This window comes from Sinohyriopsis cumingii, chromosome 9, assembly GCF_028554795.1.
Source record: "Sinohyriopsis cumingii isolate HCF-2022 chromosome 9, ASM2855479v2, whole genome shotgun sequence".
NCBI lineage: Eukaryota > Metazoa > Mollusca > Bivalvia > Unionida > Unionidae > Sinohyriopsis > Sinohyriopsis cumingii.
In genome coordinates this window covers 13,660,713-13,676,044 of record NC_142969.1, presented here as the reverse complement: position 1 = coordinate 13,676,044, position 15,332 = coordinate 13,660,713, and the positions used below count along the sequence as shown (strand labels likewise).

The 15,332-nt window shown below is 32.7% G+C and overlaps 1 protein-coding gene across 1 annotated transcript in view; it reads left to right on the top strand.

Annotated features, from left to right (window-relative positions):
* Positions 1–13,002, top strand: part of LOC149791295 (E3 ubiquitin-protein ligase RNF113A-like) — a 39,537-nt gene extending 26,535 nt beyond the window's left edge. The window contains exons 9-10 of the mRNA XM_089969822.1: positions 2,417–2,523; positions 9,390–13,002. Coding sequence (XP_089825948.1) covers positions 2,417–2,523; positions 9,390–9,472 — 190 coding nt within the window. The 3' untranslated portion in view covers positions 9,473–13,002. The remainder of the gene's footprint in view (positions 1–2,416; positions 2,524–9,389) is intronic.
* The last annotated feature ends 2,330 nt before the right edge of the window (positions 13,003–15,332 follow it).

Here is a 15,332-nt window from a genome sequence, read left to right as displayed (position 1 = left end):
TAGTTTTAGAGAAGTGTCATTCTATAGTAATTGATGTCAATAATGTTAGTTTTAGTGAAGTGTAATTGTATAGTAATTGATGTCAATAGTGTTAGTTTTAGAGTAGTGTCATTCTGTAGTAATTGATGCCAGTAGTGTTAGTTTCAGATAAGTGTCATTGTATAGTAATTGATGTCAATAGTGTTAGTTTTAGAGTAGTGTCATTCTGTAGTAATTGATGCCAGTAGTGTTAGTTTCAGATAAGTGTCATTGTATAGTAATTGATGTCAATAGTGTTAGTTTCAGAGAAGTGTCATTCTGTAGTAATTGATGCCAATAGTGTTAGTTTCAGAGAAGTTTCATTCTGTAGTAATTGATGCCAATAGATTTAGTTTTAGAGAAGTTTCATTCTATAGTAATTGATGTCAATAATGTTAGTTTTAGTGAAGTGTAATTGTATAGTAATTGATGCCAATAGTGTTAGTTTTAGAGGAGTGTCATTGTATAGTAATTGATGTCAATAGTGTTAGTTTTAGAGTAGTGTAATTGTATAGTAATTGATGCCAACAGTGTTAGTTTTAGAGGAGTGTCATTGTATAGTAATTGATGCCAATAGTGTTAGTTTTAGAGAACTGTCATTGTATAGTAATTGATTCCAAATAGTGTTAGTTTTAGTGAAGTGTCATTGTATAGTAATTGACACCAATAGTGATAGTTTTAGAGGAGTGTCATTGTATAGTAATTGATGCCAATAGTGTTAGTTTTAGATTAGTGTCCTTGTATAGTAATTGATGCCAGTAGTGTTAGTTTTAGAGTAGTGTCATTGTATAGTAATTGATTCCAAATAGTGTTAGTTTTAGTGAAGTGTCATTGTATAGTAATTGACACCAAAAGTGTTAGTTTTAGAGTAGTGTCATTGTATAGCAGTTGATGACAATAGTGTTAGTTTTAGAGAAGTGTCATTGTATAGTAATTGATTCCAAATAGTGTTAGTTTTAGTGAAGTGTCATTGTATAGTAATTGATTCCAAATAGTGTTAGTTTTAGTGAAGTGTCATTGTATAGTAATTGACACCAATAGTGTTAGTTTTAGAGTAGTGTCATTGTATAATAATTGATTCCAAATAGTGTTAGTTTTAGTGAAGTGTCATTGTATAGTAATTGACACCAATAGTGTTAGTTTTAGAGTAGTGTCATTGTATAGTAATTGATTCTAAATAGTGTTAGTTTTAGAGTAGTGTCATTGTATAGTAATTGATGCCAATAGTGTTAGTTTTAGAGGAGTGTCATTGTATAGTAATTGATGCCAATAGTGTTAGTTTTAGATTAGTGTCCTTGTATAGTAATTGATGCCAATAGTGTTAGTTTTAGAGTAGTGTCATTGTATAGTAATTGATGCCAATAGTGTTAGTTTTAGAGTAGTGTCATTGTATAGTAATTAATGCCGATAGTGTTAGTTTTAGAGTAGTGTAATTGTATAGTAATTGATGCCAATAGTGTTAGTTTTAGAGTAGTGTCATTGTATAGTAATTGATTCCAAATAGTGTTAGTTTTAGTGAAGTGTCATTGTATAGTAATTGACACCAATAGTGTTAGTTTTAGAGTAGTGTCATTGTATAGTAATTGATTCTAAATAGTGTTAGTTTTAGAGTAGTGTCATTGTATAGTAATTGATGCCAATAGTGTTAGTTTTAGATTAGTGTCCTTGTATAGTAATTGATGCCAATAGTGTTAGTTTTAGAGTAGTGTCATTGTATAGTAATTGATGCCAATAGTGTTAGTTTTAGAGTAGTGTCATTGTATAGTAATTAATGCCGATAGTGTTAGTTTTAGAGTAGTGTAATTGTATAGTAATTGATGCCAATAGTGTTAGTTTTAGATTAGTGTCCTTGTATAGTAATTGATGCCAATAGTGTTAGTTTTAGATTAGTGTCCTTGTATAGTAATTGAAGCCAATAGTGTTAGTTTTAGAGTAGTGTCATTGTATAGTAATTAATGCCGATAGTGTTAGTTTTAGATTAGTGTCCTTGTATAGTAATTGATGCCAATAGTGTTAGTTTTAGATTAGTGTCCTTGTATAGTAATTGATGCCAATAGTGTTAGTTTTAGAGTAGTGTCATTGTATAGTAATTAATGCCAATAGTGTTAGTTTTAGAGTAGTGTCATTGTATAGTAATTGATGCCAATAGTGTTAGTTTTAGAGTAGTGTCATTGTGTAGTAATTGATGCCAATAGTGTTAGTTTTAGATTAGTGTCCTTGTATAGTAATTGATGCCAATAGTGTTAGTTTTAGAGTAGTGTCATTGTATAGTAATTGATGCCAGTAGTGTTAGTTTAGAGTAGTGTCACTGTTGAGTCCTATGTTATCATAGTATCATTACAAGAATTAGTTTTATGGTAGCATTGTCCCCATATTTGTTTGTTATTGTCTTTTGCAGATGTAAGCATTATTTCTGTGAGAAATGTGCTCTAGATCACTACAAGAAGTCGCTAAGATGTTTTGTATGTAATGAACAGACCATGGGTGTTTTTAACCCTGCTAAAGGTAAGAAACTTAAGGTAGAAGTTATCTGTCCTGGTTGAAGACCAGAAAAGTTTATGGGACAGTCCAGCTTGTGTCGTCTGTAGGTAGTTGTTTATTATCACTACTCCCTTATGACAGTTGGTGAGCAGATTCACCATGATGTCTAGATGGTCTAAAATGAACATAGAGCCTTTCAGACATATAATATGGCAGCCATCTTGAAAATATTTCTATCACAACTTCTTTGGAGTGGATGGTCATGTCAACATGGGATGGCTTATTCCAGGTAGAATCTCCTAATGAAAAGGGTCAAGTCTGACATCCATCTTGGAAATATTGTTATTTTTACCCTTCTTTATGAATTGCCTCGTTTACATTGTGTTTTCACTCAAAGACTTATTTCAACTTCTGCATGGTCCCAAGTGAAAAATGAATATGGTACCGATGTGATGGTGGCCATTTTAAAATGTGTGTTTCTTTTACTTTAATGCAAATAAATGATGAATGCATTTCATGAATGCTAATGAAATGATGAATGTAGTTTGAAGGAAACACAATGCAGATGTAAAATGCCAAACAATAAATAATAAATAAAATGAAATGGTAATTTGATGCTATATATACCCATATTCTGTGCTGCCATTCAATTTCCAAAAGTCCTTTGGCATGATGATGTGAGATTGAGTCTTTAAACTGACAATTTACACCACTTACAAGCTTTGAAATTGTTCTAACAACTGCCAGTGATGTAATGACATAATGTAATGACAGTAATGGCATGATGTAATGACATGATGTAATGGCATACTGCAGTGACATGATGCAATGACATAATGTAATAACAATAATGGCATGATGTAATGACATGATGTAATGACTTAATGTAATGATATGATCACTGGCATTTGTATCGGTGCAATTTCTTTCTCAACAGAAAAAAATAAAAAATAAAATTTGATGACATAATTTGCAACTTCTACATTTATTGCAGCTGAAGTTATATTGATGATTCTGTATCAGATACCATGTGGGGATTCTATATATGTTAATATATGTGCCAGCTTAAGCAGAGAACTACATCGTTGTAATGTTCTAATGTCAGACAGTTTGAAGAGAGAACTACATCATTGTCACTATTCTAATGTCAGACAGTTTGAAGAGAGAACTACATCATTGTCACTATTCTAATGTCAGACAGTTTGAAGAGAGAACTACATCATTGTAACTATTCTAATGTCAGACAGTTTGAAGAGAGAACTACATCATTGTAACTGTTCTAATGTCAGACAGTTTGAAGAGAGAACTACATCATTGTAACTATTCAAATGTCAGACAGTTTGAAGAGAGAACTACATCATTGTAACTATTCTAATGTCAGACAGTTTGAAGAGAGAACTACATCATTGTAACTATGATGTCAGAAACAGTTTGAAGAGAGAACTACATCATTGTAACTATTCTAATGTCAGACAGTTTGAAGAGAGAACTACATCATTGTAACTATTCAAATGTCAGACACAGTTTGAAGAGAGAACTACATCATTGTAACTATTCTAATGTCAGACAGTTTGAAGAGAGAACTACATCATTGTAACTATTCAAATGTCAGACACAGTTTGAAGAGAGAACTACATCATTGTAACTATTCTAATGTCAAACGTAGTTTGAATAGAGAACTACATCATTGTAACTAATGTTAGACACAGTTTGAAGAGAGAACTACATCATTGTAACTATTCAAATGTCAGACAGTTTGAAGAGAGAACTACATCATTGTAACTATTCAAATGTCAGACACAGTTTGAAGAGAGAACTACATCATTGTAACTATTCTGTCAGAAACAGTTTGAAGAGAGAACTACATCATTGTAACTATTCTAATGTCAGACAGTTTGAAGAGAGAACTACATCATTGTAACTATTCAAATGTCAGACACAGTTTGAAGAGAGAACTACATCATTGTAACTATTCTAATGTCAGACAGTTTGAAGAGAGAACTACATCATTGTAACTATTCAAATGTCAGACAGTTTGAAGAGAGAACTACATCATTGTAACTATTCAAATGTCAGACAGTTTGAAAAGAGAACTACATCATTGTAACTATTCTAATGTCAGACACAGTTTGAAGAGAGAACTACATCATTGTAACTATTCTGTCAGAAACAGTTTGAAGAGAGAACTACATCATTGTAACTATTCTAATGTCAGACAGTTTGAAGAGAGAACTACATCATTGTAACTATTCAAATGTCAGACACAGTTTGAAGAGAGAACTACATCATTGTAACTATTCTAATGTCAGACAGTTTGAAGAGAGAACTACATCATTGTAACTATTCAAATGTCAGACACAGTTTGAAGAGAGAACTACATCATTGTAACTATTCTAATGTCAAACACAGTTTGAATAGAGAACTACATCATTGTAACTAATGTTAGACACAGTTTGAAGAGAGAACTACATCATTGTAACTATTCAAATGTCAGACAGTTTGAAGAGAGAACTACATCATTGTAACTATTCTAATGTCAGACACAGTTTGAAGAGAGAACTACATCATTGTAACTATTCTGTCAGACACAGTTTGAAGAGAGAACTACATCATTGTAACTATTCAAATGGCAGACAGTTTGAAGAGAGAACTACATCATTGTAACTATTCAAATGTCAGACAGTTTGAATAGAGAACTACATCATTGTCACTATTCTAATGTCATACAGTTTGAAGAGAGAACTACATCATTGTAACTAATGTTAGACACAGTTTGAACAGAGGTCTCCATCATTGTAACTATTCTGTCAGACACAGTTTGAACAGAGAACTACATCATTGTAACTATTCTGTCAGACACAGTTTGAACAGAGAACTACATCATTGTAACTATTCTAATGTCAAACACAGTTTGAATAGAGAACTACATCACTGTAACTATTCTGTCAGACACAGTTTGAAGAGAGAACTACATTATTGTAACTATTCTAATGTCAAACACAGTTTGAACAGAGAACTACTATTCTGTCAGACACAGTTTGAAGAGAGAACTACATTATTGTAACTATTCTAATCTCAGACACAGTTTGAAGAGAGAACTACACCATTGTAACTAATGTCAGACACAGTTTGAACAGAAAACTACATCATTGTAACTATTCTGTCAGACACAGTTTGAACAGAAAACTACATCATTGTAACTATTCTGTCAGACACAGTTTGAACAGAAAACTACATGATTGTAACTATTCTGTCAGACACAGTTTGAACAGAACTACATCACTGTAACTATTCTTATGTCAGACACAGTTTGAACAGAAAACTACATCATTGTAACTATTCTAATGTCAAACACAGTTTGAACAGAGAACTACATCATTGTAACTATTCTAATGTCAAACACAGTTTGAATAGAGAACTACATCACTGTAACTATTCAAATGTCAGACAGTTTGAAGAGAGAACTACATCATTGTAACTATTCAAATGGCAGACAGTTTGAAGAGAGAACTACATCATTGTAACTATTCAAATGTCAGACAGTTTGAATAGAGAACTACATCATTGTAACTATTCAAATGTCAGACAGTTTGAAGAGAGAACTACATCATTGTAACTAATGTTAGACACAGTTTGAAGAGAGAACTACATCATTGTAACTATTCAAATGTCAGACAGTTTGAATAGAGAACTACATCATTGTAACTAATGTTAGACACAGTTTGAAGAGAGAACTACATCATTGTAACTATTCTAATGTTAGACACAGTTTGAAGAGAGAACTACATCATTGTAACTATTCTAATGTCATACAGTTTGAAAAGAGAACTACATCATTGTAACTAATGTTAGACACAGTTTGAACAGAGGTCTCCATCATTGTAACTATTCTGTCAGACACAGTTTGAACAGAGAACTACATCATTGTAACTATTCTAATGTCAGACACAGTTTGAACAGAGAACTACATCATTGTAACTATTCTAATGTCAAACACAGTTTGAATAGAGAACTACATCACTGTAACTATTCTGTCAGACACAGTTTGAAGAGAGAACTACATCATTGTAACTATTCTAATGTCAGACAGTTTGAAGAGAGAACTACATCATTGTCACTATTCTAATGTCATACAGTTTGAAAAGAGAACTACATCATTGTAACTATTCTAATGTCAAACACAGTTTGAATAGAGAACTACATCACTGTAACTATTCAAATGTCAGACAGTTTGAAGAGAGAACTACATCATTGTAACTATTCAAATGGCAGACAGTTTGAAGAGAGAACTACATCATTGTAACTATTCAAATGTCAGACAGTTTGAATAGAGAACTACATCATTGTAACTATTCTAATGTCAGACAGTTTGAAGAGAGAACTACATCATTGTAACTATTCAAATGTCAGACAGTTTGAAGAGAGAACTACATCATTGTAACTATTCTAATGTCAGACAGTTTGAAAAGAGAACTACATCATTGTAACTATTCTAATGTCAAACACAGTTTGAATAGAGAACTACATCACTGTAACTATTCAAATGTCAGACAGTTTGAAGAGAGAACTACATCATTGTAACTATTCAAATGGCAGACAGTTTGAAGAGAGAACTACATCATTGTAACTATTCAAATGTCAGACAGTTTGAATAGAGAACTACATCATTGTAACTATTCAAATGTCAGACAGTTTGAAGAGAGAACTACATCATTGTAACTAATGTTAGACACAGTTTGAAGAGAGAACTACATTATTGTAACTATTCAAATGTCAGACAGTTTGAATAGAGAACTACATCATTGTAACTAATGTTAGACACAGTTTGAAGAGAGAACTACATTATTGTAACTATTCTAATGTCAGACAGTTTGAAGAGAGAACTACATCATTGTCACTATTCAAATGTCAGACAGTTTGAAGAGAGAACTACATCATTGTAACTATTCAAATGTCAGACAGTTTGAAGAGAGAACTACATCATTGTCACTATTCTAATGTCAGACAGTTTGAAGAGAGAACTACATCATTGTCACTATTCTAATGTCAGACAGTTTGAAGAGAGAACTACTTCATTGTAACTATTCAAATGTCAGACAGTTTGAAGAGAGAACTACTTCATTGTAACTATTCTAATGTCAGACAGTTTGAAGAGAGAACTACATCATTGTAACTATTCTAATGTCAGACAGTTTGAAGAGAGAACTACATCATTGTAACTATTCTAATGTCAGACAGTTTGAAGAGAGAACTACATCATTGTCACTATTCTAATGTCAGACAGTTTGAAAAGAGAACTACATCATTGTCACTATTCTAATGTCAGACAGTTTGAAAAGAGAACTACATCATTGTCACTATTCTAATGTTAGACACAGTTTGAAGAGAGAACTACATCATTGTAACTATTCAAATGTCAGACAGTTTGAATAGAGAACTACATCATTGTCACTATTCTAATGTTAGACACAGTTTGAAGAGAGAACTACATCATTGTAACTATTCTAATGTCAGACAGTTTGAAAAGAGAACTACATCATTGTAACTATTCTAATGTCAGACACAGTTTGAAGAGAGAACTACATCATTGTAACTATTCTGTCAGACACAGTTTGAAGAGAGAACTACATCATTGTAACTATTCTAATGTCAGACAGTTTGAAGAGAGAACTACATCATTGTCACTATTCTAATGTCATACAGTTTGAAAAGAGAACTACATTGTAACTATTCTAATGTCAGACAGTTTGAAGAGAGAACTACATTATTGTAACTATTCTAATCTCAGACACAGTTTGAAGAGAGAACTACACCATTGTAACTAATGTCAGACACAGTTTGAACAGAAAACTACATCATTGTAACTATTCTGTCAGACACAGTTTGAACAGAAAACTACATCATTGTAACTATTCTGTCAGACACAGTTTGAAGAGAGAACTACATCATTGTAACTATTCTGTCAGACACAGTTTGAAGAGAGAACTACATCATTGTAACTATTCTGTCAGACACAGTTTGAAAAGAGAACTACATCATTGTAACTATTCTAATGTCAGACACAGTTTGAAGAGAGAACTACATCATTGTAACTATTCTGTCAGACACAGTTTGAAGAGAGAACTACATCATTGTAACTATTCTAATGTCATACAGTTTGAAAAGAGAACTACATCATTGTAACTATTCAAATGTCAGACAGTTTGAAGAGAGAACTATATCATTGTCACTATTCTAATGTCATACAGTTTGAACAGAAAACTACATCATTGTAACTATTCTAATGTCATACAGTTTGAACAGAGAACTACATCATTGTAACTATTCTGTCAGACACAGTTTGAACAGAAAACTACATCATTGTAACTATTCTGTCAGACACAGTTTGAAGAGAGAACTACATCATTGTAACTATTCTGTCAGACACAGTTTGAAGAGAGAACTACATCATTGTAACTATTCTAATGTCAGACAGTTTGAAGAGAGAACTACATCATTGTCACTATTCTAATGTCATACAGTTTGAACAGAAAACTACATCATTGTAACTATTCTGTCAGACACAGTTTGAACAGAAAACTACATGATTGTAACTATTCTGTCAGACACAGTTTGAACAGAAAACTACATCATTGTAACTATTCTGTCAGACACAGTTTGAACAGAAAACTACATCATTGTAACTATTCTTATGTCAGACACAGTTTGAACAGAAAACTACATCATTGTAACTATTCTAATGTCAAACACAGTTTGAACAGAGAACTACATCATTGTAACTATTCTAATGTCAAACACAGTTTGAATAGAGAACTACATCACTGTAACTATTATGTCAGACACAGCTTTCTTATGGAACCCATGTGTGATATGTTTTACTTCTGTTTCAGAAATAATACTCCGGATGAACAAGGCTAAAGCAGACTCACATAAAGAGGAATGTGACCACAGTCACAGTGATGATAATGACTGAAAATGCCACTCGAATCAGAATAACTTGAAGGGTGGATAGAATTTAACATTGTTTAACATATCACATTATATAAGTCTCTTCTGGAGATAACAGGCACAGAGGATCATGGTTTTCCCATTCAGAAGAGTGATGGCTATTTGGACCTTTTTATGAAAGTGCTATCTCTGTAAATACTTTCAATTCAGAATTCAGGAAGGTCAAAATGACTTTTCTATGAATAAATACATTCATATCATACAATTTTCTCTTACCAGTGGATTTTAGACATCCAACAGTTCTAAATTACTTTATCCTCATTGAAAGTAGTTCTGGCTGTGAAACTTTCATGCCGTTCTTATGGCTACTAAATATTGAATGATCCAGTAGTATTCTAGTAAATAAATGAGAAAATGGATGAATGCATTCTATATCAGGGTTTACCCTGATGACTCTATATTATGGTACAGAATCTCTCCAAGGTAAACACAAAGATTCAATATGATTTATATTCTTAATTCTCTTTTTGATTGACTGGTGATCAACTAAACAGAGATGCCAAAAATTCCTGATGTTTGCAAATTTTTATAAAGTTTGAAAATTCCACCTTCGATATTTATTGACAAAATTCTAGACAATCTGAAGTTCTAACAGAATTTTAGATATGAGTATTATGTGTGGACACAGGTTGGGAGAAAAGTACTTTAGCTTCAGTATGAAAGACTGGATCAGAGAATCTGTAATAAAAGATTGTTAGAAGAAACCAGTCTGTTGAACTGTAAATAGGTATAAAATGGCTGAAGAGATAAGAAAGATGCAAATAATGTTTGAATAAAGTTAATGTTTATTTTTTATTGTTTTAGCCATATTGCTTAAAGGAATTATAGTTTCTTTAATTGGAGGAAAGGATGCAATATTTATTTTCATTGGATGTTTGTTGTTCATGAGTGTCTGCAGTTATAGGTGAGCTCATTGGAAAATGATTTTTTTGAGATTGTTACTTGTAACAAATGCATTACCCATTCTGGCCAGGCTACCTAGATGTAAAATATCTTGACCCGAGGACTACTGATAAGAATGATAAATGCCTTGGTATGTGAGAATCAGGTGTGTATGAACTTAAGGAAACTGTGGTTTTATCTTTATGTGTTACGTTCAGGTTATGAATAAAAGGTAAAATATACCAACCCAAACATACCCACCAGATATACTCACTTTAAAGTTGAGTCTAATTGCAGACACCCAGATGTGCCATCCATAATGTGCCAGAAGATTTGTATTTTTGCAATTTGTTAGGAGTATTTGGTTGATTAAACAACATAGACCCTGATCTGCTAGCTCATTATGTGACAGCAGAATTTGGTCTGTTTTGTTTGTTATTGGACCTGATGTGTAATGGTATTTGCTAGGGTCATAACATCTGTTTATAATAATAATATGCAACACTGAAATGTGCTTTGGTTTTGATTGAGAGGTTGAGGAATACAGTATTGAAGAAAACTGTTTTGAAAGATTGGTGTTTTATTTAGATGTCATTGTCAGGTGACTAGTTTTTGATGTAAATATTACATTGCTACCGTTTGTATGTTTTTGAATGTAATATCACAATAATTACTTACAGTGCTCCTCTTTGTAAGAGGCCCCTTTCAAGAGAAAACACTCTTGTAAGCCCAGCTTGTTGCAAACAGCTTTGTAAGAGTGGGACCGCTGTTTCTAAATTACAAATATTTGTAGAGGATTTTTTTGGGTGGGTAAATGATATCCACACAAATTAAAACCACCATGAAAAAAGTGTTATTGATTGCGTGTTATGGTACATTGTTGTTTTAACCCAGTAAAAATTTTATCCTCATGAAATTATTCATACACTTCGAGATATAATATTTGATCCACATGAATATTTCTATTTTACAACTGTGTCATACACTGTTACACTTCACCTTGATAGGTTGATGATCATCCAAGTGTAAAGAAACTGTTAAAGATGAATCTAGTGTACATATATTTTGCATCCAGGTTACCATCTATAATGGGGCCCCGAGTGGTTTAAAGCGCTCTCAGTCACGGATCACTGCCGTCTTACCTCTGTCTGCGTGGGTTTGAGTCTCGGGCTTGGCCAATGTGGATATGTGAGAAAGCTTGCCAGTAGCTTCTTGTGGGTTGGTGGTTCTTTCTGGGGTTTTCCCGGGTTCTTCCTCCACCATTAATACTGGCCGCCATGTATAGCCTATCTTTTGCTGAAAAATGGCGTAAAACCTTATAACAACAACAACCATCTGTAACATTTGCAATTATTAGTGTGGTTACACACCACTTAAAATGATTATTGTGGTTACACACCACTTTAAAATAATTATTTTGGCAACATACCCCTTCAGAATGATTAGTGTTGTTAGACAACACTTCAGAATAATTAGTGTGGGTACACACCACTTCAAAACATTGTGCTTCATATCACTTGATAATGATTAGTGTGGTTACATACCACTTCATAATGTTTTAATGTGGTTACTTGCCACTTGATAATGATTAGTGTGATTAGTGTGATTACATACCACTTCATTATGATTAGTGTGATTATATACTACTTTATTATGAGTAGTGTGATTACATACCACTTCATCATTATTGGTGTGATTACATACCACATCGTTATGATTAGTGTTATTACATACCCTCTTTATGATGAGTAGTGTGATTACATACCACTTCATCATTATTGTTGTAAGTACATACCACTTCATAATAATTAGTTTGATTACATACCACTTCATAATAAGTAGTGTAATTACATACCACTTCATAATAAGTAGTGTAATTACATACCACTTCATTATGATTAGTGTAATTACATACCACTTCATTATGATTAGTGTGATTACATACCACTTCATTATGATTAGTGTAATTACATACCACTTCATTATGATTAGTGTAATTACATACCACTTCATTATGATTAGTGTAATTACATACCACTTCATTATGATTAGTGTGATTACATACCACTTTATTATTTTTAGTGTGATTACATACCACTTCATACTAATTATTGTGATTACATACCATTTCAATATGATTGGTGTGATTACATAACACTTAATAATTAGTGTGGTTACATACCACATCGTAATGATTAGTGTGGTTACATAACACATCATAATGATTAGTGTGGTTACACAACACATAATGATTAGCATGGTTACATAACACTTCATAATGAATAATGTGGTTACATACCACTTCATATTGATTATTGTAGTAATGCATCACATTATAATGGGCAGAAGTCATTCTAGAACTTTCTAATTGTGTTAATCAGTACTTGAGTTGAAGTTTAACTACTTTAAATGGCTCCTTTCTTTGGAAGAAACATTAGCAACAGTTCTAGAGATATTTTTGGGAAGCAGTTAATTCTACTAGCATTGTGGCATAATAAACACCCATTGATGATTTAATTCTTTTAATAAAATATTTGTTTAGCAGTAAATGTTTTAATTGTCAGGAATATATTGAAAAGTTTCAGGTGAATAAAATTTTCAAGAAAATCTCAATACCAAGTGTTTTCTGTACTCTGGAAACAAAGTGTTAGTACTCTACTCTGGACACAAAGTGCCAGTACTCTGTACTCTGGAAACAAAGTGTCAGTATTCTATATTCTGGACACAAAGTGTCAGTACTCTGTGGTGGCACTCTACAGTTTCGTATTTTTGCATAGGTTAGAATTTTAAAGAAAAAGAATTTTTCCAGGTTTTCTCACTGGTTGTACTGGCTATTTAAAAAAGACCTTGTATATCTTAGGTATTGTTCAAAGAACCTTTAATTCTCTTAATTTTGGTGTATGATTGATGGTTGTAATATGGGTAATAGAGTATACAGCTTGACCTTACTCCAGATGTGCACCTTTCAAAAAAGTGCTAGCTCCACTTTGTCATTTACACTTCCTGGACTTCAAAGGTAAATTGTATAAAAAAGAGCTGATAACTTCTTTTTACATTTTATATATTTGGTAATTCATTCATTGCACTTTCAGAAGCTGGTATTGTCTAGTCTGGCAATATTCATTTTCCCTATTTTAATAGCTGCTAAGGATAGTGTACTTTAGACAAATTCAGGCTGATTTTTGGAGCACAAGGGAGCAGTCATTTTAGTTAGCAGTGTGCTTAGATCATTTACAATTTCCAAAAGTACAATTACAAACAGATGTCAGCCACATTACATCAAAGTAGCATAGAGGTATGCCAACATTCTCTCCACTGTGCATGTTTTAAATGCAAACAACTTCACCTTACATACATCACTCTCTCAAAAGTACATAATAACTGGTGAGCGCCCCCATAAAGAGCACATTGGTATTATTATTGTAAGATTTAATTTTGTTTGTATGGCTGAAACATTTAAGTTGCGAGCATCGAAACAGTCCTTTTGAACGATTCTCCTGTATTTCCCCCAACAGAACAGTATTTATTGGTGTCAGAGTCTCAAACAACTCCAGCACCCCCCATGATAAAAGTGAGCTATTTTAAAAATGCACATTACGTTTTGTCAACATAGCAACCAATGTTATGCTGAAAGACAGGAACATGAAACTAGCTGAACTATTACTGAGATGTCTACAGTAAATTTTACAGTTTGAAAAGGGATGGAACAGATGAGGTTCATAAAGGTCAATGGTCAAAGGGTAAAATATTTGCTTATTGTTAATATGGAAGAAATCAAATTTGCTTTGTCATCATTTATTTTTTAATTTCATTTTTACTATATATTTCTTTTACTTAATATAACAGTTTTAAATTTAAGTTGACTTTATTCCTATATTCTAAGACTTCTAATTTCCCCATAATTAAGGTCACTACTCACACAAACATGCCTAATGGCAAATTATGTAAGCAAGAGCAAAATAAGCATAATTAGCTTATTTTCATGCTTAACATCAATATTAACATACCATTTTGTTCAGAACATCACAGATAATGAAATGAAAATAAGAAAAATAATTGCATACATTTTTATATTTGCTTTAAGGTGGTGCCCCACAGTTTTGTATTTTGCATAGGGTTAGAATTTTAAAGAAAACAAATTTCTCTTGGTTTCCTCACTGGTTATACTGGTTATTTATAAAAGACCTTGTAAATCTGAGGTATTTTTCAAAGTACCTTTAATTCCCTTTATTTTGGTGTATGATTGATGGGTGTAATATGGGTTATAGAGTATACAGCTTAGCCTTACTCCAGATGTGCACCTGTCAAAAAACAGCTAGCTGCACTTGGTCATTTTCACTCCCTGAACTTCAGAGGTAAATTGTAAAACAAAAGAGCCGATAACAGATGCAAGAGGTCATGGGTTTGATCCCCGGCCAAGTCATACCAAAGACTTACAAAAATGGTACTAACAGCTACCTCGCTTGGCATTCAGCATTAAGAGGTTAGTGTTAGGACTGGTCGGCCTGGTGTCAAGATAATGTGACTGGGTGGGACATCATGCTACATGTCTGCAGCATGATGCCCCAGTGCTAGACATCACTATAAACTGTCACACTGCAGACATCGTAGCGATATGACTGAAACTTTTTTAAAGCTACGTTAAAAATCAAAATCACACACATTCATTCATTGCACTTTCAAAAGCTAGTATTGTCTTGTCTGGCAAAATTTATTTTCCCTATTTTAATAGCTGCTAAAGATATTGTACTTTAGACAAATTCAAGCTGATTTTTGGAGCACAAGGGAGCAGTCAGTATAGTTAGCAGTGTGCTTAGATCATTTACAATTTCCTAAAGTATAATTTACAAAGAAGTGTCAGCCACATTATATTAAAGTAGTATAGAGGTATGCCAACATTCTCTCCACTGTGCATGATTTAAATGCAAAAACTTCACTTTACA